The 27,576-nt window shown below is 40.2% G+C and overlaps 2 protein-coding genes and 1 pseudogene across 3 annotated transcripts in view; 2 read left to right on the forward strand and 1 right to left on the reverse strand.

The window, feature by feature from the left end:
• Sdad1 (SDA1 domain containing 1) overlaps nucleotides 1–27,576 on the forward strand; it is a 162,229-nt gene that overhangs the window by 97,886 nt on the left and 36,767 nt on the right. The gene's annotated exons all lie outside the window — the stretch shown is intronic.
• The window catches only part of Uso1 (USO1 vesicle transport factor), a 64,803-nt gene that overhangs the window by 8,843 nt on the left and 28,384 nt on the right, over nucleotides 1–27,576 (reverse strand). Inside the window, exons 9-19 of one of the 2 annotated variants that reach the window (XM_075943606.1) lie at nucleotides 23,233–23,411; nucleotides 19,587–19,727; nucleotides 17,171–17,259; nucleotides 15,977–16,131; nucleotides 14,889–15,100; nucleotides 13,518–13,538; nucleotides 7,306–7,416; nucleotides 6,915–7,033; nucleotides 6,619–6,800; nucleotides 6,144–6,265; nucleotides 680–818 (exon numbers count right to left, since the gene is read on the reverse strand). In XM_075943606.1, coding sequence (XP_075799721.1) covers nucleotides 680–818; nucleotides 6,144–6,265; nucleotides 6,619–6,800; nucleotides 6,915–7,033; nucleotides 7,306–7,416; nucleotides 13,518–13,538; nucleotides 14,889–15,100; nucleotides 15,977–16,131; nucleotides 17,171–17,259; nucleotides 19,587–19,727; nucleotides 23,233–23,411 — 1,470 coding nt within the window. The remainder of the gene's footprint in view (nucleotides 1–679; nucleotides 819–6,143; nucleotides 6,266–6,618; nucleotides 6,801–6,914; nucleotides 7,034–7,305; nucleotides 7,417–13,517; nucleotides 13,539–14,888; nucleotides 15,101–15,976; nucleotides 16,132–17,170; nucleotides 17,260–19,586; nucleotides 19,728–23,232; nucleotides 23,412–27,576) is intronic. The other variant, XM_075943607.1, reaches the window with a different exon arrangement.
• Nucleotides 1,200–2,501, forward strand: LOC142832840 (KH domain-containing, RNA-binding, signal transduction-associated protein 1 pseudogene; annotated as a pseudogene).

Raw genomic sequence — 27,576 nt, forward strand, 5'->3', positions numbered from 1 at the left:
GCTATCAAACAAGCTTTCTGTCCCTGGGACTAGAAGACTGTAAATAAGATCACCCAAGACTCCAGAGGATGTCTTTTTAACCCAGGAAACTGGCAGGGCGATCACAGGAGTGCTTCCCTTTTGCCAAGTAAAGGAGAGTTTACAAGGTCAGGTCCAGACCCCAGCAGCACCCAAATGCCCATGTACAGCCACAGACAATAGCATCTTATATGAAAACCACCCTTTGCAAATGAGAGATGTGACTTCTTGCCTATCTGCCTGGTACTGAACTAGAACTTTATAGAGAGAGGATATTTCATTTAATTTTCAGATGATATGAATGCTATTATTTCAAATTTGGAATAGAAGCAACTGAAATACTCTATCAACCAATCTCAAATAGCCTATGGCTTAGGCTCACCTGGGGAGCTTGTAATCATGAGTCAAAACTGTGTCACCAGGGTCAACAGTCACTGGGTCAGACAATCAAGCAGGGAGCTAAAGACTGGACTTCAAACCGGAAAGATCTGGTCTTAGTCATTTTGTTTTTTCAAGACAGGGTCTCTCTGTCTTTAAGGGTCTTTCTGCATTAAATTCTAACTTGGGAGTTCGTTACCGTGGCTACAGTTCAGGAACAACAGGTCCACAGAGACTCTATCTGTCCAGCTGAGGACAGAGTGACCTGGACACCTTCACTCACCGAGCTGGACTTTAAGGAGATTATACTGATCCTTGTGCTGCTGAATCTGAGACGCCTGCTGTGTGACTGCAGTCTGAAGCTGTTCGTTTTGACATTTCAATGTAGAAACTTGCTGCTTCAATTCTTCCAGCTGTAGGTCCTGTGAAACAAAATAGAGTCAGACATTCTCATTTCATACTAATTAACACTATGTACACAAATAAAATAAAATTTAAAAAAGACCAGTATGTTAAAACACCTAATGTTTCCAAAATCAACCAATAATTAAGCATTAGGACTTGAATACAAGTGCAAAGCCAATCATCATCCAGAGGTTTCAAGCAAAGCTCCACTGGGGAGACCATGGCACAGCCTGCAATTTCACCGCTACTATCTAAAAAAACCAAATGGAAAAAACAAAGAAAAAAACCAAAGCTCTCTCTCGCTGGGTCACCTTCACTCGCTGTCGCTCCAGCTTTTCCATCCCAGCCAACCGCTTCAGCATTGCATCGCTTCCTCCCTCGCGCCACACATTCTCCCCATGCAGCGCAGGAACGACCCAGCCGCGCGCGCCTGACTCGGTCCTCGGGCCGCAACGACTCCATGGACCTCAACTTGGCCGTCGCCACTGCCACACCGGTCACCAGTACCGGAGAGGCAGAGGTGGACCTAGAGGGGGCGTACAGGCCTCCCTCAGCCACGGGTCCCGAAGCGACTGTACCGTGGGTTCCGCACCTATCAGCCACAGCCATGGCCAAGATGGGGTCCCAAGATGGGGCCGGAGAGTAAGTACCTGCCCGAACTCATGGCTGAGAAGGGCTCCCACAACCTGTCTTTCACTCACACCATGCAGCTCTTGTCCATAGAAATTGAGAAGATTCAGAAGGGAGAGTCAAAAAGAGACGACGAGGAGAATTATTTGGATTTGTTTTCTCATAAGAACATGAAACTGCAAGAATGGGTACCGATAGTTATCAAGCAGGATCCAAAGTTCAATTTTGTGGGGAACATTCTTGGACCACAAGGAAATACAATCAAAAGACTCCGGAAAGAGATTGGTGCAAAGATCTCTGTTCAAAGTGAGAGACAAAGTCAAGGAAGAAGAGCTTCACAAGGCCAGAGACCCCAAATATGCCCATTTAAATATGGATCTGCATGTCTTCACTGAAGTCTCTGGGCCCCTCTGTGAGGCTTATTGCTCTTATGGTCCATGCCATGGAGGAACTTAAGTAATTTCTAGTACCAGATATAATGATGATATCTGCCAGGAGCAGTTTCTAGAATTGTCCTACTTGAATGGAGTTCCTGAACCCTCTCGTGGTAGTGGGGTACCAGTGAGAGAACAAGGAGCTGCCCCGCCTCCTCCATCTGTTCCCAGAGGTCGTGGTGTTGAACCACCTCGAGGGGCTTTGGTTCGTGGGACCCCAGTGAGAGGTGCCCAACACCATGAGCTCGGACAGCAGGCACCCAGAGAATACCTTTACCTTCAGCACCTGCAGCAGAAACCTACGAAGACTGTGGAGATGATGCTACATATACAGAAAAGAGTGATGAGGAGATGAAGGCTATTACAGCCAAAGCCAGGGAGTCAGAATAGTATGACTATGGACATGGGAGCTTCAAGATTCTTAAGAAGCTTATGGACAAGATGATTGGAATGGGACCAGGCCATCACTGAAGGACCCTCCAGGTAGGCCAGTGAAGGGATCATACAGAGAACACAAACAGGAGGGGAAAATATCAGTTATGAGCAAAGTTGTTAGTGATTTCTTGTATCCCAGGATTCCTGTTGCTTTACCCACTACAGACAAGTAACTGTCTAAGTGTTTTTCTTCGTGGTCCCATTCTTAACTCTGCATTCTGGCTTCTGTATGTAGTATTTTAAAATGAGTTAAAATAGATTTAGGATATCAAAATTTTTAAGTGTGTAGATGCTTTTTTTCTTTGTTGTTTAAACAGTGTACCTTTTAGAATAAAAAAAGAAGTTGAGTAAAAACACACACACACAAACATGTTAGTTTCAGAAGTGGCATTGCTTGCTTAAAGGTTCTGAAGCAAAGGCTTGTTAACTTTTTCTCAGTTTTGATTTGAGGCACCCCATAAAGCCATATTTGCAGAATCCCAAACTAGGCTATATTTCAAAATTCAGGGCTGCTTACGATGTAAAATCACAGTGTTGACAGCAGTAGGCACCATCATGTAAAAGTGAGCTCAGACGGCTCTAAAAGTGTTTCCTTTAAAAGCACATGGTGCTTGAATCTTAAGGTTAAATTTTAATATGAAAGATCCTCATGAAATAAATAGTTGATGCAATTTTTAACATTAACTGACTTAAAACAACAACAAAATTAGGTTTGTAAAACTGATCTTTTCATTATGTGGGTTTTGAAACCTAGCCCCAGACATACAGGGTTTAGAGATACTTAGTGGGGGTGGGGGAGAGGGAGAGTTTGACTAAGAATGATGGGGGAGAGGAGTTAGCCACCTAAATGAAATTTGATGGAGTACTTTTTAGCCTCAATCTTTTCAGATTATCAGTAGCACTGATAATAAGAGGATTTTGTCCATCTGAGATTCTGCACTTCATGAAAAACTTACTTGGACACTGGGGCCAAAAGCTGATGGTGTGCATTAAACTGACCATTGTCAATTCTGAGCTGTTCTTAAGGAAGTCAGATATGTCTCAACCCTAGTATGATATAAAAAGGCACACTGCAGCTGAATGAAAATGGATTCGAAATCCACTTTGTACATAAGTTAAAGTCCTAATGGATTTGTACCATCCTCCCATTTTGTTCTCAGAAGATTAAACGCTACATGTGTAAGTCTGCCTAAATAGTAGCTTAAACTTATGTCAAAATGTCTGTAGCAGTTTGTCAATAAAGTTTAGTCCTTTTTTAATAAAAAAAAAAACCCAAAAAACAAAAACTCATTTTGAGGTCATGAACTAGGTAAGAAATGTATACCAAACTACTTAAGAAACTTAGCAAATGAAGATATACATAAACATCTATGTTATTTACTTGATAATGTATGTGTGAGTATGTACATGGGCACATGTGTGGAAGTCAGAGGAGAAGGATCCCACACTTCTGGTCTCTTTGGACATCTGTACTCATGTGCACATAACCCCCACCCCACCACACACACACTCATAATTTAAAATAATAAAAAGAAAAGAAATGGGGCACAAGCAGGTTCGAGCTTATGTTTTCTAAACTTGCCATAGTCAGTTCACATATATTTGTAGAACACTTAGATAACTAATTTTCTATACTTATACTTATTTTGTTACTAATTTCTTACTACTATACAATTTCACAATCATAATTTAAAAAACAATTTGTGTGTGCATCTGTGTGCCTGTGCATGCATGTGTGCCTGTGTGTGCGTGCATGTGCGCACGTGCAGGCCACAAGAGGGACTGGGCATCTATCATACTACACTTATTCCAGTAACACAGTCTCTTCCTGAACTTAGGGCTCATGTTTTCTTGACTAGGCTGAAAGCCAGCAAGTCCCAGTAATCCTTCTTTGTTCTGCTCAAAGCTGGGGTTACAGGAGCACTAGGCACCTTGTCTGTTATGTGGGTGCTGACATCCCAGCCCTGGTCTTCTTGACTCATCTTTCCAGCTGTACAGTTACAATCTTAATGCTCACTTAATCAAACAGATGTTATATAAATCATAGCAAATATTTATTTATTTATTTGTTTATTTATTTATGTGGTCCATGATATTTATTGAGTTCTACATTTTTCTCTGCTCTCCTCCCTGCCTCTCCCCTCCTCCCTTCAAACCTCCCCCAAGGTCCCCATGCTCCCAATTTACTCAGGAGATCTTGTCTTTTTATACTTTCTACTTCCTGTGTAGATTATTATATCAAATATTTTTAACACTGAAGTTAATTTCCACTTTTCAAAATGATAAATTTTATTATGTAAGTATATTTGCTCATTTGACAGTTTCTTGAGAATTTCCTTAGGATGAATTTTTAAATGTCATTCAAAGAATATAAATATTTTTATAGTTCTAGATGTTTATTAAGTCTAGCAGTATTTAAGTGGTGAGAATGTATAAAATGTTAATTTTATAAATAAGTCAGTAATTATGTCAAAAGACTCTTCTCTTTCTAAATCAACTGTATCAGTTCCAAATGTAAGCTATGAACCACATTCCAAATATTTATCTTCTATTCTTCTAAAAATATTATATTCATAAACTAAAAATGACTATATTTGAACTAAGACATAGATTAAAAATCTGTATGTAACTGGGATAGTTTGATGACTCAAATTTCAAGCAAAGATTGATCCTAGTTTATTGATTTGGTTGAACACTGAAAGGCTGAGAGCAAACACTAAGCATACAACTCTATTATCACTCTCAATATATATTTTCAATCTCAATATATATTGTGAGGAAGAAAAAACAACAACATAGAGGTAAGAAGATAAACCTACCCCACATGTGCTGCCACGCTTCTTTTAATGTCATTGGAATTGTAACAACATCATAATCTAATTTTCCAGATAATACTATAATCATTTACTACATATCATGGTAAGAAATGAAACAACGTTTTAAAGGACATAACAGAGGCTTAAAGTGAGCAATAGAATGTGAGTAAAGGACACCAACTAGCATTCTGAATGGCTGAAAATAGCATTCGATCATCACCTACTCTATGGAGCTGCCTGTTTAACAGGACCACACTCGGCTGCCCACCACAGAAACCTGGGGATTACACTTTACCATTTCTGCAATTTAACACCTGCAGAGAAACATGACCAAGTCCTGCTAGGTTTTAACTTCAGTTTCCACACTTCTCAAGTCTGTCCCTGCCGCACCAGAGTATGAGCTTTCCACTGTCACTAAGGCAGACGCACTCACGTTCTATTCTACAATTACTGAGAACTGCTAGGAGAATTCACTAAGTCACAGATTCCCCATTTATCCTAAAGCGAATATAGTTAGTCACTACTTACAAGGATGTTGTGAAGACGAAATGAAACAGTATTTAAAATAGATGCCAAGTTCACAGAACGCAGCAAACATCAACATCACTGCTACCACCAGTGTCCTAACCTCCTTCCCTAGCCAACCACCACAATAACCTCCTTCCTGAACTCCCTCCCTCTAGCTTTTACACTCAAACTTCTCCTTCACACAGCCAGGAGCCACAGCAGACTTACTGAGCTGTACGCCATCTCCTGCCTCTCTTCTAGAGAACTATCTACACCCAGGTTCTGCTCATCCTGACCCTTTAACTTCAGCACTAGGTTTAATCTGCTGTAGCATATATGCCACAATAATACAGGTCTGTTTTTCACCTGGAAATGAGAAGAGAATCCATTTGATCCACATTTGGATCCATAACATCCTGCACAGTGCCTAGCACGTAGTAAGTGATCAATTTAATGAACAGGTGCTTTCAGAAATGTTTACTTTCTGCATCCCTCCCCCACTTAAAATACTGGTACTTACTTGCTCACGAATCATATTCTTATAGTGAGTCACAATGTTGTCATGCTGTTCTAATGTTTTCTTTACCTCCTCCTCTTTCTTATCTTCTTCACTGGACTTATAAATAGCCTTAGTAATAACACCTGTAAAAGAAAACGTATTTAAAGTCTGTACTGAATGCTTTCTGTGGTTCTGCAGACTGAATTCAGGGCCCCAAGGAGTTAGGTACACTTTTTCTAGCTAAATTTTAAGCATTGTAAACACAACTTAATTTTAAGGATCTAATGAGTAAAACTAGTCCAACTCATGACGGTCATGCAATACTTTCTAATCTTACAGAATCCATCCAGTCTTTCCATGTGCTGCAGATGAACTTCCCGGCTCATCACTCGTCCACATCCAGAAAGACACACACACACACACACACACACACACACACACACACACACGGATGCACCCACAATGGCTTTGGGTCAGTGCAACCCTCACAGCTTACCTTCAAGTTCTTTCACCAGCTTTGTAAACTCATGATCAAATATCATGTATTCTGGACTCGGGAAGTTTGGCTGGGGTTTCTGGGATGCTCTGGAGTATAACTCGTGTTTGCTAATAAATCCTAGTTTCTCTATGAAATTCTCTTTGCCAATCCTCTTCTCTATTAGTTGCTTTAGTTTCTCTCTACATAAATAAATATATGAGATGCTTAAAAAACTGCGAAGTCATAAGCTTGGTTTATTTACACTTTAGCAGAAAAAAAGCATCATTATCTCTGGCCATTATGCTCTTACTTACTTCATGTAGTTTTCTAGTGAATTATCATTGAAATAAATAGAAATGCCCAAAAGAAGGGCACATAAGCCTTGGACCAACTGTTCTTCCTCTCCGAGATTTTCTGCAATTTGTCCTGTAAGCTGACATCTTTGTTAAGGAGTTAATGATTTATAGTAATCTGAATTTAATACATGATCTTAAGATTCTCTACAAGAAATTACATATTATATATATCTCCAGTCTAGCATACTATAAAGAACTACACATACATACAGAGAGAGACAGAAGAAAGAGAGCAACAGAGAGCGAGAACTTAAGCATGCATCATTACATATCCATAACATTTTCAAGTTTCAACAGAAGTTGAAGATTTAAGTTACTTACATGTACGACACCAAAACATAAAGGATACGAATGGAACATTGGCTGAATTGTGAAGAAAGTGTGTTACTGCAATGGGACAGTTGCTCAGCCAGGTACAAAGCAACATTAATAACCCAACTCTTGTCTGTATTTTGCTTCCCTGCAAAATAAATTGGCAGAAACCACTTTGTATTTATTATTTTATCAAACTCACAGTCGGCTTAAGATCCCTTCCCTTTCGTGAAAAAAGAACTGAAGCATTGTGAGATGTGTAAGGGAGTCAAACTTAAAAACTGAACGAAAGAATACATTTTTGTGTCTACCACAAGCTGCACTTCCCCAAATAAACACAGTGCAGACATTAGAATTAATTTATATGCACCAATACAAGTGGTTATTTAAAATAGCAGTGGCTGGGCTGGGAATATTGTTCAGTTGGTACGGTGCTTGTCTAACATGTACAAAGCCCTGGTTCCATCCTCAGCATTGAGCAAACCCAGGTATGGTGGTACATGCCTGTAATCTTAGCACTTGGGAGACAAAGACAGGAGAATCACAAGCTCAAAGTCACCCAGAACTGCACAGTGAGTTCAAGGACAGCCTGAGTTACCTGAGGATCTGTATAAATAAATCAATCGTAGTAGCAAAAGATGTTATACTACGAACAAAATTATAATGTGGGAGCTTTAAAACACCAATCCCAAGACAAACGATCAAAAATAAATGTTTCACATACAGCTGAGTGGGCAAAGAGGTGGGAAGGATCTGGGGGAAGCCAGGGAAAGGAAAACATGATCAAAACATACTGGATGAAAAAATTTTTATTGCAAAATGAAACAAAAAATAAATGCTCCAAATTTAATATTTTAATCTTTTTTAAAATAGCAAAATAGAAGACATTTTATTGAGAAGTATAAGTGCGAGGTAGGCAGATCTACTGCAATAGAACCTCAGTCAGAATTTTAAAAGCAAATTCTGATTAAATAAAAATAAATTCTTCCTTCTTGAAAAAAAAAACAAAGATAAAAAGGCACAAAAAAGCCATTTAGTCAAATTCCAAAAGAGCGTATTACTCTCAATAAAAAAAGTGAAAGCCCACACTGCAAGCCTAGTGCCAGCAGGCCAGAAGAGACATCTCAGACAGAACTAAGGGGTGCGCTCACTAGCACCAAGAATGTCTTGAACATACTGACTGCACTGCTGCCAAGATCAGGTGTCCAACAAGAACAGGGTTTTTGAAATTTTAATACAACATACATAAATCTCCACATACAATGTTGTTTATAGCCTTATTTTTCTTTTTAAAGAACAAAATCTGAAATAAAATAATCAAGGTCAGAATAATAATGATTCATTTGGGAGAATTTTCAGAAATATACAAATTATAATTATTCAAAGAAGTGAGGCAAGAAATAAACTTAAATTAACTATCACTATGGTTTCCAAAAAAAATTTTTTTTAAACCAGATTTACTTTGGGCTGTGGTGGCACACGCCTTTAATCCCAGCACTTGGAAGGTGGATCTCTGTGAGTTTGAGGCCAGCCTGGTCTATAGAGCTAGTTCCAGGACAGGCTCCAAAGCTACATAGAGAAACCCTGTTTTGAAAAAGCCAAAACCAAACCAAACCAAACCAAACCACATTACTTATTTATATGTATGTGGGACACATGTCAGTGTGTGTGTGTGTCAGAGGACAGTTTGCTTCTCTTCCATGATGTGGGTCCCAGCGACTGAACTCAGATCTTCAGGCTTTGCAGCAAGGGCTTACATCCTCTGAGCTATCTCTCTAGCCCCTCTTCAAATCCACCCAGATTATTCTAATTTCATAATCCTTGAGGTTTTGGCTTATTTATAATCTATTTTCAGGTGTTTTTTAATATTGATTAATTTCAAACTACTTTAAATGATCTTCCAAGGAGGTATCAAAATGGATTTAGTTTTTTTGTTGTTGTTGTTGTTTTTTGAGACAGGGTTTCTCTGTATCTTTGGAACCTGCCCTGGAACTCGCTCTGTAAACTAGCTGGCCTCAAACTCACAGAGATCTGCCTGTCTCTGCCTCCTGAACACCGGGATTAAATGTGTGCACCACATTGGCAAGCATAAATTTAGTTTTTAGGGCTGGAGAGATGGCTCAGTGGTTAAGAGCATTGCCTGTTCTTCCAAAGGTCCTGAGTTCAATAACCCCGCTCACAACTATCTGTAATGAGGTCTGGTACCCTCTTCTGGCCTGAAGGCATACAAGTAGACAGAATACTGTATACATAATAAATAAATATTTAAAAAAATTTAGTTTTTACATGATGTGCTATTTTTCCTTATGTTCACACTGTAGCTTCCTGTTATTCACAGAAATTGGCCAGCTTAAAGCATCTTTCTCAACTGAGCACATCGCTGTTTTGCCTAGCTCCTTGATTATAATTCCTTATAGTAGTTATTGTGTTGACAACAGATTCATCTACACTGCATATAGAGAAGAATAACTCACACAAAAATATCAAAAGACAAATTTCTTTTTTTCCTCCTTTTAGTGCTGGAGAGTGATCTCAGGCCCTTATCCATGCAAAGGATGGGCTCTAATACTGATCTATACCTTAGGTCCCTGAAGAACTTTACTTTCATAGAACTAAATAATTTGATTTTTAACATCATATGGAAAAATAAACTAGTGGAAATAATTAAGGATACTATGAAAGGTAGTATGAAGTGATACTAGGTCACGGAGAAAAATGAACAGAACCAAAGTCCAGAAATGGACTTGTACAAACAAGAATTTGTGTGTGGAAAAAGTACCATACAGCCATCAGTGTGTCCTAGATAGACTAAAATACTGGATCAGCTAGACAGCTGCCTACGAAAACCCCAGTGGGGGCTAGCAAGATGGTTCAGCAGGTAGTAGTGCATACTGCCAAGCCTGACAGTTCAACCCCCAGACTACATGGTAGAAAAAATCTATTCCCGAAAGTTGTCTGTTGTGGAATATTAATTGAAGATGTGTGACATTTGTTCTTGTGAAACATTTAATTATGATGCAAAGATGTGTTGTATTCTTTTTTAAAAAAAAATTTAATTTTATGTGCATTGGTATATTGCCATGTGTCCCCTGAAACCGAAGTTACAGACAGTTGTGAACCACCATGTAGGGGTTGGGAATTGAACCCAGGTCCTCTGAAAGAGCAGTTAGTGCTCTTAACCCCTAAGCCATCTCTCCAGCCCATGTGTTGTATTGTATGTATTCTTTTGTGTTGGATTTGTTTAACTCTGTGAAGCTGTGTTACTTTGCCTGTCTAAAAAAGAGCTGAACTGCAAATAGCTAGGCAGGAGAGGGATAGACTAGGCTGGCAGGCAGAGAGAACAACGAGAGGAGAAATCTGGGAGGAAAGATCAAGGAGCCGGAAAAGGAGGAGGATGACAGCAGGGACCGTCCATCCAGCTACACAGCCAGCCAGAGTCAAAAGTAAAGAAAGGTATAACAGAATAGAGAAAGACAAAAGTCCAGAGGCAAAAGGTAGCTGGAATAATTTAAGTTAAAAGCTGGCTAGAAACAAGCCAAACTAACACTGGGCATTTATAATTAAGAATAAGCCTCTGTGTGATTTATCTGGGAGCTGGGTGGCAGCCCCCAAAGAGTAAAGAGTACGAGTAAGAAAAAACAAACAAACAAAACAAAACAAACGAAACCTAACAGTTGTCCTCTGACCTCTGTACCAAGGCTAGAGAGCTGGCTCAGTGGTTAAAAGCACTTGTCAAAAGAAAAATGATGTGTTTGTGTGTGTGCATAAGCTATATCAAAAGACAACAGTTAAGCTCCTTAACTAGGCAGATATTAGAAAATACAAAACAAGTACAAACCTCTTGCCAGAGTCTACAGAATGTGAGCCATGGAGATATGAAAACAAAAGGAGACTGAAGATATTATTCTGGGCATTCTGAGGACTCAGTCATTAAAAACCATAGATTTGAAAGGATGAAAGAAAAGCCATAAACACACACGCACAAGGTTTTTTTTCTTATGAGAAAGAGAGAGGGTGGAAGAGGGGAAGGAGAAGAGGAGGCGAAGACGTGTGTGTGTGTGTGTGTGTGTGTGTGTGTGTGTGTGTGTGTATGAACACACATGTACCAATGTGGTACACGGGTGTATAGAGGATGCTAAGAATCTTCCATGACTCTCTCCAAATTCTCTTTTGAGCCTCTCACTGGACCTGCAGCTCACCTTTTTGGCTATCCTTGGTGCGGGAGAATTGTCTGTATTCTGTCAATCATGTTTTAAATAAATGCTGATTGGCCAGGCAGGAAATATAGGTGGGTGAACCAGACAGGAAGTAGAGGCGGGGTGATGAGAACAGGAGGATTTTAGGAAGGAGGAAACCCATTCCTCACCAGTCTAGCCCAGAGCACCAAAGAAGCAAGATGTGACCTGCCCCACCGAGAAAGGTACCGAGCCATGTGGCTAACACAGATAAGAATAATGGGTTAATACAAACTACAAGAGCTAATATGCAGCCTGAGCTAATGGGTCAATCAGCTTATAATCTTATGGGGTCCTCTGTGATTTTCTCTGGGACTAAATGGCTAGGGAACTGGGCAGAGCAGAAACCCCAACAAGCCGGCCCCTCGTGTTACATACCCTGGCTGGCTAGGGAGTCCCTGGGATCCACCTGCCTTCGACCCTGAGTGCTGGGGTTACAGGTGCACACCACCACACCTAGTTTTCATGTCAGTACTGGGGATCAAAACGTAGGCCCTCATGTTTGTGAGGTAAGCACTTTACTCACCGAGCTGTCTCACCAGCCCTTGTTTCTGTTTGAGACAAGGTCTGCATATGTATCTCTGGCTGCTCTGAACCCGCTAATACCAGGTTGGCCTCACATATACACTGATCCTCCTGAGTCTGCCTCCACAGTGCTGAGGTTTAAGGTGTGTACTACCACGCTCAGGCACAAATAAAATTTGAAGTTAACTCAAATAATCTTTAATATCAGCTATTATGCTTTTATAACTACATTTTCTAAATAAAAGCCCTTCTTATGCCTACTATGTTCATTCAAGTTGAACATTTTTATATTGTTTATATAAACAAAAAGCTGGCACTTAAAATTTTTAACTGTTTTTTTCTCATGAAAATAAGGTTTTAGAAGTTGGACATAGGAGGTCTACCTATAACCCTAGCACTGGGGAGGTAGAGGCAGGTTAGGTGCTCAAGGTCAACCTCAGCCACATAGTGAGTTCAAGGGTAGTTGGGTTAAATGAGACCTTGTCTCAAAACCAATCAAAACAAGTAGTTCTAGTGTCTTATGATCAGAATAATTTTTAGTGGTAGCTTCTAAGAACAAAGAATAAGAGCATTGATAAAATTACACAAATAACTCTACAATTTGTGGTGAATGGTTAAAAAAACCAAGCCAATCAATTGAAAACATAATGTCTGCCTTTTAAATGATTGACATTTATACTTACAAGACATATCCTAAATCAAAAATCCTGGGGCTGGAGGTGTGGCTCACTGGTAGAGCACTTGCCTAGCACATAGAAAGCCCTGATTTTGATCCCCAGAACCACATAGGAAAACAAAGAAACAGTAACTGCTGGCAGAAGTTGTCAAGTATGCGTGTATGAGTTGTAGCTCCACGCTACACCATGCTCACACTTGAAAGGTAACTAGCTGGACCTCATTTACTGCTGGTCGCACTGTATGGCTAAAATACATGACTAGACAAGGATGTTAAGATATAAAAACTAAACCAAACTGAACATAAATAACACTCTCCCCCAGCATAGTAAAACCAATACGGTACCTGTAGCCTATAGATTATATGCAGAATAATCCGTAATACTACATTTAAAATTATAATTACAAAAATTTTACTATTGTACATTTTAAATAATGTAAGTAGTATAAAGTCACACATTCCTCCTTCACCTACTAATTAAAAGGCATACTTTTATCCCTAAACTTGACTTTCTTTAAATTATTTTTAAGGGAAATAAAGAAACAAGCTTGGGGGAACCAAAATTGAGGAATTGGAAGGCAGTGCAAGCAACCCTGGAAGAAGCCCAGGCCATAGGTTTAGTAATCCCCATAGTCTTAGTAACCAGTCCAAGAGGGAATGGAGGAAACTAGAGAGCCACTGTGAAAGACAAACTTGCCAACACACGTAAGGTGATTAGAACAGAACTTCAAACAAGCTGTTAAAAACCAACTGCAAAACCCAAGACAAGAAGCCCATCAGAAGAAAAGGCCTCAACTTATCAAGTATACATACCCGTCTGTCGATCTTATCACCCTGCAAATTATACATCAAACATTATTCATAAACATTGCTTTAAATTACCTAAGTCCAGAAAAATCCCTCAACTATGCTCTTAGTCTCTGCAATCTAAGCGGACAGATACTTAGTGGCAACAAAGCTCTAATCTTTGATAAACTTGGCACATAAGGTTAATTTCACAGCCTTGTGATTACTTACAGGGGGTTAGCCATCGCCACTGTAGGTCTTCACATTACACAGACATTACAGTTACAAAGGTAAGGTGCGCCTGTGCCCCATGACAGAGTTTTTACAACTTGACAACAGTTGTTTTCAACAGTGATGGTGAGCATCCAGCATTAAGTAAGTAAAGATTTGAAAATTTTAGTTTTTTTTTAAATCATGAAGAGATAAGTGATAAATTGGCCACTGAAGTAAACCAATTCAAACAGCATTCAACTCTCTTCCCATTATTTAACTTCACCCCTAACTTCTATGAATAATGGTATTATTTCTTTAGTAAAAATGCTCAAAAAAGGCCTGTGAACTGAGGGATATAGCACAATGGTAGGGGGTGTTTAGTAAGCATGAAGAAAAGAGTCTACTGCCAAGCAACAGCGACAACAAAAAGTTCAAAACAAAGAAACTGCAATGCGTGATGAAATTCAACAGTGCAGGCCACTGTAGTGCTGTGGGAGCACGGAAGGGACCCTCCACGGCTAGACCAAGTAGAAAGAACAAGGGTTCATCCATAATTTAAGTCCTTCAGGACTCTGGCTTTAAAGTATGCTGAAGTATGTCTGTAACTGTTCAGAAGCAAGGCTAAGTGCACGTGGGCAAACCATGGAGTAAGAGACACGCCCAGGCGCCTTTGCAAGCACCTTTCACTTGTCCTCCATAACCAGCTGAAGGAACACACACAGCCTTAGCTGTGTTTGTCTGTATCTTGCTAAGCATGTGAGAACTCAGACCCTGGAAATACACACTGCACATACTGCATATGGAATGGACTGCAACTGGGTTGTTTTATTTGGGGGGGGGGGGATCAACTGCTTCAGGAGAAAAGATAGAGGCATATAACTATGATTTGCAGTTATTTTACGTTCTCTCCTTAACTATCTGAACTCACTGAGAAGAGAAAAAAGACAGGGAAGAATCCTAGATAATTTAAGAAGAAAAGTAAAACTCAAAACAGCTCTGTGCCAAGAACTTGTGCTTTGTCATGCTGAAGCCCATATATCCACTTGGTAGAACTACTCCTGTAGAAACAGTTTGGCTAACTTTCCACAAAACTGCCTGGTTTCAGCGAGTGCTTTCTCTCCTTGTCCACCCTGGGTCACGGACATGACAACCCTTTGGCACCTCTCAGGAGCCCGTGGCCTTTACCTGGGAAAGGATGTTGGTACACTGCTGCAGCAGGGACACTGGAGGGTTGCCAATGCTTGTGGCCAGCTGGACCCTGAGCAGCTGCTCCTTCTGGGTGGCGTTCCCCTGCAGCGCATGGGCGAGGGCCACAGCAGCGCACCAGTTTGAAAGAGAATCTGTAGAAAACAGACCTCCGCAGAGCAGCTGACCAGCTGAGACCGAGTTACCTGTTGCTGCAAACAGACAGGAATGTTAGGCCCTGTGGAGTAACCCCACACTCACAAGGGTCAGAAGAACCGTTTCCTACACGGGAGCAGTAAAAACACTATTATGTACTATCTAAGACTTCAAACACAAAGGGACAGATGACAGAAAAGTGTCTCCTAAAAGGGTAGCTGCACAAAGAAATATCAGAACATGATAGGCATCAGTCTGATGGTAACAAGACAGAAAACTGTCTTCATGGAAAACATCATTTCTAAAACAATCGGCACATTATTTCACTACCTCTAGCATCTTACTTTCATTTATAGAAAACATCTCTATAATATCCTTTACAAAAATAATTTTGGTAAAATACAATTAAATAGACTTAAATTTTTGTCTACCTCCTATATTTATGTAATTAAAATGAACTCTCTAAAGTTTCCAATTATTTGTGTCAAATTGCTCTTAATATGAAAACAGCCATTTAATCACATCTCAAGTAAACTGAATACTGGAGAATCCATAAGTAATAGCTATACTCTATCATAGAACAATAGACCAAAATGTTGAGTGTGACTAAGTGGTAGGATTTATCTTCATAGTACTGATTTGCTGGTGTTTATTACACACTAGGATTTGGGGTCATGACTCTACCTGTGTAACTGCGTGTGTGTAATCTTCACAATCTTTCTAAAGGCATGATACCCATGTATGGACGAGTACCACATCCTCTCACATCTTAAGAAGGAGAGAGAAGTAGAAATTCTGCAACGTAGATCCAGGTGCAGTCTGACTTAGCTCTCCTCCAATCCAATCTAAGGCTTTCATCCGAGTTACTAAGTACTTGTGGCTAAAACATAAGCAAAGATTCAAATACAAGCTTGAAAAAAAACTTTACTTGCCATCAATAGTGGAGGGTAGAAGTGTTGCCACGATTTCTCCTTGTCCTTTCTGGTTTTTATATAAAAAGCACTGGAAACAGTAGAGAACAGCACAGCGTAACACAAATGGCTGCCTTTCGTTCACCATGGACATGAGAAGTACAACAATTGCTGGTCTGACAAGAGTGTAAAGAAAAGAATGAAACAGAGCCTTACAACCCAAATACATCAACTACCAGTCATTTTGTCGCTTGAAGTACTATCACCAGGACTCAAGCAACAAATATTTCCATCTTCATTTCAGAAAGAAGGGAGCTGAGGCTAAGAAAGTCCTGTGATTTGTGTCAATCGAAAGGTTGGCAGCTGAACCAAGTATTAGGTACCAATAGCATACAGTCTTAATCACCAACATCCTTATGCAGAAGCATACAGTCTTAACTACCAACATCCTTCCTTATACAGAAGCATACAGTCTTAATCACCAACATCCTTATACAGAAGCATACAGTCTTAACTACCAACATCCTTCCTTATACAGAAGCATACAGTCTTAATCACCAACATCCTTATGCAGAAGCATACAGTCTTAACTACCAACATCCTTCCTTATACAGAAGCATACAGTCTTAATCACCAACATCCTTATACAGAAGCATACAGTCTTAACTACCAACATCCTCCTTATACAGAAGCATACAGTCTTAATCACCAACATCCTTATACAGAAGTATACAGTCTTAATTACCAACATCCTTCCTTATACAGAAGCATACAGTCTTAATCACCAACATCCTTATACAGAAGCATACAGTCTTAACTACCAACATCCTTCCTTATACAGAAGCATACAGTCTTAATCACCAACATCCTTATACAGAAGCATACAGTCTTAACTACCAACATCCTTCCTTATACAGAAGCATACAGTCTTAATCACCAACATCCTTATACAGAAGTATACAGTCTTAATTACCAACATCCTTATACAGAAACATACAGTCTTAATCACCAACATCCTTTTACAGAAGCATACAATCTTAGTCACCAATATCCTTAAACAGAAGCATAGTCTTAATGACCAATATCTTTATATTATTGGGCCATTCCACAACACACACTGACCTTTAAGAAGAGTAAGATGGGCACATGAGATCTACTAGCACCCAAACCTAAGTCTGACTTCCTCACAGGGACCTGGCATTTCCTGATTCTTACCTTGGGGGATTTGAAGGTGCATTCACAGAAGCAAAGTAGTCTTGGTTGACTTGGCAGCCTCGGATAACTTCGGATACAGTATTTATGGTCTGTCAAGAATGAAAACAAAAAAACACTATGGAAAGTAAGTTAAGAGGGAAAAATCTATTTTCTAAGAAAATGTTACATCTTGCTCTTTTGTTTTTAAGTGTCAAAATTCAGACATGAAAAGATCAGTTAGAACATGATCATGCTGAAATGTTCTCTGGAGATCCTCCCAGGATGCCCAGCCAGGCCTCATTAAAACCAACACTCGCTGGACAGACACACGCCTGGAATCTCAGCACTGGGGGGTGAGAGGAAGGAATACAAGTTGAAGGCCAGCCTCATTTCCACAGCATGTCTGTGGGTTCCATGAGACCAGATCATAACTAAAACCAAACAGGAGATTTGACTGCATGCAGTTTGAAGCCTCATGGAAACTAAAATAATAATGTACTGTAAGAGGTGAGACTTATCCCCAGTCCTAGCAAATCAGAGAAACGCTTTAAAATAAGATCAATGGACACACTTAAAATACAACATAATGAACGTTCAATTTAAAGATTAAGTTGAAAACAACCTCCAAGAAACAATAATGAAAAGAAAAACTATATTTCAGAGCAGTGTTGCACATAATAAACACATGTCATCATTATCAACTAAAAATTCCCTTTAAAGATATCTGTAGGTTAAAAAATTTACAAATTTGTTAACAAAATTCCAGGAGAACAGAAAAGATGTTATCAAGAAAGAGCAGCCACTGTCCTAGGTGAAGAGAGCGGTCATCACTGCTGGGATGGGGACGAAACCCACAGTTAGCATCAGTAGTTTTCAGAAAACTAGAATTAAAGAAAAGATCCAAAAATAAAAAAGCAGACTGTAATGTCAGCACTCAAGAAGCTGAGGCTGGAGCACTATCTGGAGTTCAAGGCTGGCCTAGGTAAGAGTGATATCCTGTCTCACAAATATTATATCTTTACATAAATCCTACTAATTTTAACATACATTTCAAAAAACAATCCTGGCATGACAGAAAGAAGCAAAATAAGAGAGCTGTGGGATTGGGGTAGGGGTTGGAGACAAGACAGACTTAAAGCAGAGAGAAATGATGTGGGGTTCCCCTCTGTATGCTGTGAATACCACTGATTAATAAAGAAGCTGCTTTGGGCCTATAGAAAGGGTAGAATAGAGCTAGGCAGGGAAAACTAAACTGAATGCTGGGAGAAAGAAGGTGGAGTCAGGGAGATACCATGTAGCTGCCAGAGGGGAAAGACACAAGCTGTTAGCTGGAACCTTGCCGGTAGGCCACGAACCTTATAAAATATAAAATAATGGAAATGGATTAATTCTAAATGTAAGAGCTAGCCAATAAGAAACTAGAGGTAATAGGCCAAGCAGTGATTTAATTAATACAGTTACTGAGTGATTATTTCAGGTCTGAATGAGTGAATGGCCTCCTACAACAAATTGGCACACCAACATATTCAACTATAACCATGTAAAACCTGAGAAAGCTTAAAAAAGAATTCTAGACATAAAAGAACAGGGTTAAGCACAGCTTCTTGGTAGCCAGCAATTATTTTTTTCAGATGGACTCTGATGGCAGCGAGTTTGAGAGAGGTCTTTCTGACTCAGCATTGGCAGTGAAAACCGTGCGGCTCCTTAAGAAGGCTTCCTGGTTCGCCAGCACAAATGGCTCTCTATTTTGGGAGGTCCAGCTACAGAGCATTTAAGTGGGATCTGTGAGCAGAGTGCTACAATTTGCTTAATGGCAACACCGACCTGTTGTGTGCCTAAAAAGGAGGCAATGTACATGACTCTCAGAGGCAGCGAACATGCCTCTGCCGTGCTGTACTGGGTGGAGCAAGCAGACAGGGCCGTGTTGGCCCTAGCTGTGCCTGCTTAGCATTTAAAAAAAAAAGAGTCAGAAAATAATTAGATACACAATAAAGACAGATTCAGATAAAAAAGACCTCTAAATAGGTCACAGTGTTGGATAAATGTACGTAGGCTTGGGAGAGAGAAGAAAAAGAGTATAGGGAATTATAAAAAGAAGTAAATAGTATTTTTTAAAAAATAAAGCAAAGTTTTTAAAGAGTGACAGAGTACAGACAGTCACAGTTTAAAAGAAATAAAGAAAAATAAGCCACATAAAGATGGAAAATACACAGAGAGTCTGGATTATGAATATTACTGTGTTTTCTTTGAATTTTTTGACTGTTGTGCTAAGTACAGAGAGACATTTCATTGTACAGGCTGCTAGGCTAAACCAACATATCTGTTTCAGAGGGCTCTTGACTTCAAAATTTGGGTCTAAGGATAAGTTTCCTTCAATTAGTGTCTAATTCCTAGGATTCCCATCTCCTAGAGTGGCCTCTGTCTTTCTCTCATTTACCTCGGTCAGGATATCAGCAGGAATTCCCGTAGCCATCAGGATGGTGCAAAGCTGCTGCAGTAACCCACACTGGAACATGGCCTTCTGGCAGCTGCTGGTCGCACCAGGAGGGTTGGTAGGAGATACTAGTACTCGGACAAGCTGTGAACAAGATAAAAATTGTCTTTTAAAGATTTGCAGCAGGGCATGGTATTGCATACCAGGGAGGTGGAGGCAGGAGGAGACCCTGTCTCAAAATCATTTGTAGAGGCGTGAGACAGAACCATCTGTTGGGGTATTCCCTAATATGCTCACCATAGCTAAGCATGGCCCCTTTCTCCTATGGCAACAGTGTTAGTACTTCGCTATGTGCTTAATGCTGTCCCTCTCAGGTGATCTGAACTCTCACAGAATACTATCTGCTTTAGTCATTTCTGGACTGAAACAACACAGTATTTACAAATAATTCAATACAAAATTGAATTCAGGTACAAGATGGCAGGCTCCTAGCAGAGAAAGTGGGAACTATCTAAAGACAGAGTGGGTCTGAAACAGACGGCCTGAGTTCCACGACTTTCTCTAACCTGGAGATAAAGAGGCTAAAGCTAACAGCTGGAGGCCTGACAGAGACTCATACACTAGGTGGGGCTGGTTTCATTATTAAATCCCTACAGTTCCATGATTACTCTGAATCTTAACACTAAGTTTCAGAAACAAACCATTATTTAGGCCCAATTACATCTTCAAAATAACTAAACAATGGCTTATATTTTTACAAACTAATATTATTTATATGAAAAAACTTTTTATACCTAATATAATACATATATATGAGAAAACTTACTTAACAAAAGTGCCAGACAAATGTCATCCATGACTTTATAGCAGATATGCCGAAGAACACAACTAAAACACTAACATCACTACAGACAGGACTATCACAAAGATGACTTTCTGGAGAGGAGCAGAGAGGCATTGAATTAATTAATGAAAAAAAAAAAAGATCTGAAAGTGGTGTTTTGCTAGGTGTAGTGGCACATCTTAAATCTCAGCACTCAGGAGACAGTCAGGCCAGTGCCATATAGTGAGAACCTATCAATAAAGTCAGGAGAGAGAAAGGGAGACAGCCAGTCAACTCCTCAGAGGAAAAGCTCTAACCTCCTCTCCCCCAAGTATATTAGTTCCAGTTTTCAAAGGCTTAGGATTATAACTGTAACAATGAATATAATGAAACAGTTCTGTCAGGGGCATAGCTATTCTAATGAAAACAATGGTGCACTTTCAGATAAGCAAACCTAAATAAAACTGGAGAGAGACAATGCAGATGCTCTAAAAAGACCAATTGCAGCTGCAAAGTCATGAACTCAACTACTCCTTCCCTGAGGTAGAGAAAATATTATGATGTACGAATCTCAGGTCCTTTGCCTTGGAGTCCATGGTCTTCACTTAGCATGTGAAAGGGACATTTCAGTGAGGGAGGCAAGGCAGGTTTATCCACTTGTTTTATTTTTCGAGACAGGGTTTCTCTGTGTAGCCGTGGCTGTCCTGAACTGATCCTCTGCCTTCCAAGTGCTAGGATTAAAGGTGTATGCCACCGCCCAGCTGTTGATCTACTTTTTTAAAGTTAAAAAACAAAGCAAAACCCTACAACAAACCTACATATAGATGTACTTTATAATACACAGCATAAAATATACATATATATGTAGTTCATGATACATAGATACATGATGCATTTCTCTGTTTACATGATGTACTTCAACCTTTTAGGCCGTAAAAGGAACTGGAACTCTGGAGACTAGGCTGGCCTTGAACTCAGAGATCCCTTTGAGCCTGTCTCCCAAGTACTGCGATTAAAAGGTGTGCGCCATCATGCCTAGCCAGTAATACAATTTTTAAACTGATCTTTCTTTAAAATAATTCTAAAATTTTCTTTTTCTTTTCTTTTTTTTTTTGGTGTTAAGTAAATTGGAAATAGGACTGAGATTCAGAGAGAGAGTTAAGATAAAATGTTCTTCAAGAGAAAGCTAACTCTTGTTTTTTGTTTTTGTTTTTTAATTTTTTTATTGGTGTGAGGACACAAGCCAGAGCCTTGTGCTTCCTAGTCAAGTATTCTACCTCTGAGCTAAATCCCCAAATCCTATTTTAAAATTTTTATTGTGTGTGTGGGGAAAACTATGAATGAACAGGCCATGTGTTTGTTGGTGTGTGAAGAGGCCAGAAGAGGGCATCAGATCCCTGAAACTTGGAGTTACCAGCAAATGTGTGCTCCCTAATATAAATGCTGGAACCAAGTCTGGGTCTTCTGGAAGAGCAGCAAATGTTTTTAACCACTGAGCCATCTCTCTAGCCCCTCAAAAAATTCTTTACATGGTCCTCTATGTCATAACACAGCTATACCACTCCAGGTCCAAAGGACACAGAAACATCTGCATATCATTGGTCACTCCAACACCATGCACAAGTTAAATTAGGGAACTAACTTGAGTGTCCAACAGCAGATGATTGATTACAAATTTGGAATATATACAAAACAGATTTCTCTCAACCATAATATGTGAAGGTATGGTAACCAAGAGATAGTTCAGTGGTTAAGAGCACTTACTGCTCTTGTAGAGGACACAAGTTTGATTCTCAGCCCCTGAATCTGTGGTGACTCAAAATTCCCTGTTAACTCCAGCTTCAGGGTCTCCAACACTCTATTTTGGCCTTCATGGGCACCCATATACAAGTGGCATACATACTCTCACACATACAGATATAAATAAAAAAAAAAAAAAACAAACTTAAGGGAGCTGGAGAGATGGCTCAGAGGTTAAGAGCACTGACTGCTCTTCCAGAGGTCCTGAGTTCAATTCCCAGCAACCACATGGTGGCTTACAGCCATCTATAATGAGATCTGGCGCCCTCTTCTGGCATTCAAGCATACATGGAAGGAATGTTGTATACATAATAAATAAATAAATCTTTAAAAAAAAAATAAACTTAAAAAAAATTGGTATTTATTTGTAGGAAAGTTAATCCAACTAGAGATAGCCATGCTAAATGAATAGGCCAGTCACAGAAAATATAAACGTCAAACATTTTTTGTCATTTGTGGTTTTTAGACTTCTTTTTAAAAAAAACTTTTAATGTGTAGCCCAGGCTGACCTCGAACTCGTGATCCTCCTGCCTTTGCCTCCTTCAGCAACTCCTACCGGTGTATGCCACCACAACCTGCGGTTTTTAGACTTTTTCATAAACACTATCTATAGGACTGAGGAGATGACAACAGGGAGAGGATAAGGCAGAGAGGAGAGCACAGGACAAGCGCGTGGTCAGCATAGAATATATACTTTTAGCTGATGGGGGAAAGGCTCCTGATAACCTGTGTGGGACTCACATGGTAGAAGAGACTGTCTCCCTCAAGTTGTCCTGACCTCCACACACAAGATGCAATAACATGCTCAATCAAACAGATACACTAATATGTTAATGAAAACGCTCTTGTATAACATATTACTGTATGTAATGAGTACATGATTATTTTTAAATCCTTAAAAAAATGGTTTTACATCTCCCCTAAAACCAACTAAAAATCCTGGATTTAGCAAATGGGAGTGATTTTCTTTTTACTGAAAAGATTCCTGACAAATTTTGATCACAGTGATGTCTAAAGACCACATACCTGCAGCATTAAATGTAGATTGGTCACTTTCTGTGCTGACCACCCAGAATTTTCATCTCCAACTTCAAACCAAGGTTTCATACGTTGAATATATGAGCCTTCTTTAAAAAAGTTTTGATTGGAATTGTTGTTTTTTAACAAGTTTTGAAGCAAAATCAAACAATCTTCTACTACTATACCTGGGGAAGAATGAAAAATGGCGGCATTAAGGCTAATGACATCTGAAGGAACTCAATCTAGTGCTCTAAAGTGTGCACATCCATGGTCAGTACGGTACAGCAGGCAGCCTTGTTCTGACCCCGGCCTTCTGCCTGCCTCTGTCTGTGTGTTTTCTCAGCCCATAGCAACTTCTTGTCTGTCCAACCCACTACAGAAGCCATCTACCACATTGACACACAAGCTTAAATACCAAGTGCTCAGTACTGATGGGCAAGACTCAAACTAGGTTAGAGCGTCACACACAACCTTCTAGAAGCTTGTTCTTTCCACTACATTATAATCCATGAACATGGGAATTTGTCAATGTACTATATACCTCTGCATTCCTGGCAAAGGCAAGAAAAGGACTTCAGATATGTATTAAATATTAACCATTTATTGACTGACTCCATCCCACTTTATATGATCTCTGAGACCCATGTGACACGTGTCCCTGCCTCTCCCTGGTGTTTTCTTCATCTGGCTGCTCAGGCTACTTCTCATGGCTCCTTCTCCTACTTCTCTGCTTACAAATATCACTCTCGTGTGCAATTTCACCCACGCTATGGCCCCTGTTATTATCTCAGTGAAGACTTTCCCACTAACCTTTACCAAGTATTAGAACAACCACGAGTTCCTGGTTCCTCTGTGAAGTACAGAGTGTTCAAGGTGCTCACTGTTCTAGGCCTTAGTACACGCACACCTTTGATCCTGCTAGATAAATGTGCAGTGGAGTAAACGCACTTGCTGACAAGCCTGGTGACCTGAGTTCAACCCCCAGGACCCACGTGGTACCTGCAAGCTGTCCTCTGATTCCCACACATGTGCTGTGGCACACAACGCACTAAATAAGTAGATGTGAAAAACAATCTAAGCGACTGCCTCTTAGAGCAGGCTTATAGTCAGAGAAGCAGGACAATCGGCACCTCCAGCTGCTCTCCTCCCGAGTCCTCTCACTGTCACCATCCATTAGTGTGAAGCAGTTACAAAGGATGCTCAAATGCTGGCAAAGTGCTGAAGATCACAGTTCACTCTTTACGCTAAAAAACTGAGTTTTGACAAATGTAGAATCTGAGAAGTTACCATTGCAGTACCAAACACAACAGTCTCATCACAAAAACTGCCCCATATCCCCTTTCCCCCATCCAAATTCCAGATGACTGCCTCTACAGCCTTTCCCAAAAAGCTGTAAATTGGAATCACTCAACAGCATGCACTTAAGGTTCCCAACACCTTTCTGTAGCTTGATAACTTTTATTGCTGAGTAAGATCCAATTTTCTGAACCCATTAGCATTTATCCATTCACCCACTCAAGGACATCCTGGTTACTTCCAAGTTTTAGAAATGGAAATAAAAGCTTCTATGAACATCAAGTGTATGTTTTTGTGTGACTCTAAGTTTTAATGTAGTACGTATAAGTATGAAGCAGCATTACCATTAGATCACACGGCAAGATTGTGTTTAGCTTTGTAAGAAACTGTTACTGTCTTTCACGCTGAATTTCTATCAGCAATGCCTTTCTGTTTTCTATACCCTCTGAATTTCTATCAGCAACGCCTTTCTGTTTTCTATACCCTCTGAATTTCTATCAGCAATGCCTTTCTGTTTTCTATATGCTCTGAATTCCTATCAGCAATGCCTTTCTGTTTTCTATACCCTCTGAATTTCTATCAGAAACGCCTTCCTGTTTTCTATACCCTCTGAATTTCTATCAGCAATGCCTTTCTGTTTTCTATACCCTCTGAATTTCTATCGGCAATGCCTTTCTGTTTTCTATACCCTCAAGAGTATCTAGCAGAATTAGAATTTTGGACTTTCATCACTGCAATTCTATTGCAATCGCCTAATGACATGATTGTGTTTATTTGTATGTTACTGCAAACTGCAATCTCTTCTTCTGTTCAGATATTTTGACTGGTTTTAAATCCTCATTTCTTTTCACCATTATGTTTTTAAGTCCTCTTTCAGATATAAGTTTTAGTAATACTTTATCCCCGCCCATGCCATTACTGAATTCGCTTAATAGAGTCTTTTGTAGAACACAACTTTGCAATTTTGTTTTGTTTTTATGGTTTTTCAAGACAGGATTTCTCTGTGTAGTAGTCCTGGCTGTCCTGGAACTCACTCTGCAGAGGAGGCTGGGTTCAAACTCAGAGATCAGCCTGCCTCTGCCTCCCAAGTGCTAACATTAAAGACATGCAGCACTGTGCCTGACTTGCACCTTTTCAGGTTTTTAAAAAAGATTTATTTATTTATTAAGTATATAGTGTTTTGCCTGCATATACACCTGCACGTCAGAAGAGAGCACTAGATCTCATTGTAGCTGATTGTGAGCCATCATGTGGTTTTTGGAAACTGAACTCAGGACCTCTAGAAGAGCAGTCAATGCTCATAATCTCTGAACCATCTCTCCAGCCCCACACCTTTTCAGTTTTAATAAAGTCCCATTCATCAGTTTTTTTCCTCTTAGGGATCATGCTTTTGGTACTGTATCAGGGTCTGCTGCTTTGTTTTACCATGCTATCTGCAATGATTATTTGACGCATCACCCATGCCTGGCTCAATTAAAATATTTAAACTCAAAGGAAAGCAAATTTGGCTCCAGAATGTTCAATTTTGCATTTTATGGTTCCCCTGAGACCTTCAAGTCTTCAACCAAATAATTTTCTCCCTTTTTAGAGATTTATTTTCTAACCTGTCTTCAGGACACACAGCTATAACCCTAGCACCTGGAGGCCAAGGCAAAATTACCAATAACTGAAGGGTAGTTTGAGTTGGTAAGATATGAGTAAGATACTGATTAGAAATGTTTGAGATCAAGCTTGCTCCTGTCATAAGTTCCCATACTGTAAAAAACAGTACTGTGCCTTGACCAGAGAGACTTCATTTTAAAGCAGCCTTTGACTCAATTTTGAGGCTGGAAGGCCACTCTGCACACAGGAGGACAGGTGAACAATACCCTCTTTCTAGCTCCACCCGTAAGGCACAGCAGGAAGAGTCCCCATACATTTACTGGGGTGAATTGAGATGTATGGGGTGCATGGGCATATTAAGATCATATTAGGAAAACAAAGTCCAAGAACTTGTTAGGCGCTAGTGAGCTGGATGGCTCAGGGGGTACTGTGCAAGCCTAGAGCCTGCATTTATCCCTTGATCCCACCTAAAGCTGCAAGAAGAGAAACTACTCCATAAAGTTGTCCTCTAACCTCCACACACAGGTGCAGCCCCTCCTCCACCACTACCCACTGTACCACACACAAATTTTTCTTTAAGATTTATTTATTTATCATGTATGTTGTTCTGCCTGCACATATGCCTGCATTGCAGGCCAGAGGAAGACACTAGATCTCATTATAGATGGTTGTGAGCTACCATGTAGTTGCTGGGAATTGACTCAAGACCTTTGGAAAAGCAGCCAGTGCTCATAACCTGAGCCATCTCTTCAGCCCCACACATGAAAAATTTTTAAAGAAAGAACCCAAGAACTCATCAGACACACCACACCAAGGGAAGAGTCCAACTCCCTCGTATGATTCCCCATAAAGCAGAGGACTCAGCACTAGGACAGGGATGATCGCACTCATCTGTCATCTGACCATCCGGTGCGTGCCTCAAAGACGAACAGACAGAGAACTTCCCACTATCCCAGGGGCTTCAGGTCTACTTGGTCCCCGCTAATGTAGCTGACAAACAAGCATTTGCTTGTTGTGTTGTCTGAAACCACTGTCCATTCATCTGCCCTTTTGTGCCATCCCTTCACCTTGCTCCTCCAGCTCAACTGACCCTGTATTTCCACTCCAATATTAACACCAGCAGCTGCAAACCTGTAGCATGAATAGTAAGAACCCAGAGACAGATACTCGGGTCCAACCCGAAGGTCAGAAAAGCAAAGCAGCCAGCCACTGGCTCAGACCTCAGACCGAATTGGCAATCCTGCCTCCACAAATCCTCAGACTGAGACTGATCTGAGACCTGACTCTTCCCGTTTTATACTCTTCTCTAGTATTGGGATTAAAGGCGTGCACCACCCTGCCCGGCCTCTATAGCTAGCTAGCATGGCTATGGGATTAAAGGTGTGTGCCACTGCTGCCTGGTCTGTAAGGCTGACCAGTGTGGCTGTTTTACTCTCTGATCTTTGGGCAAGC

Source organism: Microtus pennsylvanicus, chromosome 12 (assembly GCF_037038515.1).
Source record: "Microtus pennsylvanicus isolate mMicPen1 chromosome 12, mMicPen1.hap1, whole genome shotgun sequence".
NCBI lineage: Eukaryota > Metazoa > Chordata > Mammalia > Rodentia > Cricetidae > Microtus > Microtus pennsylvanicus.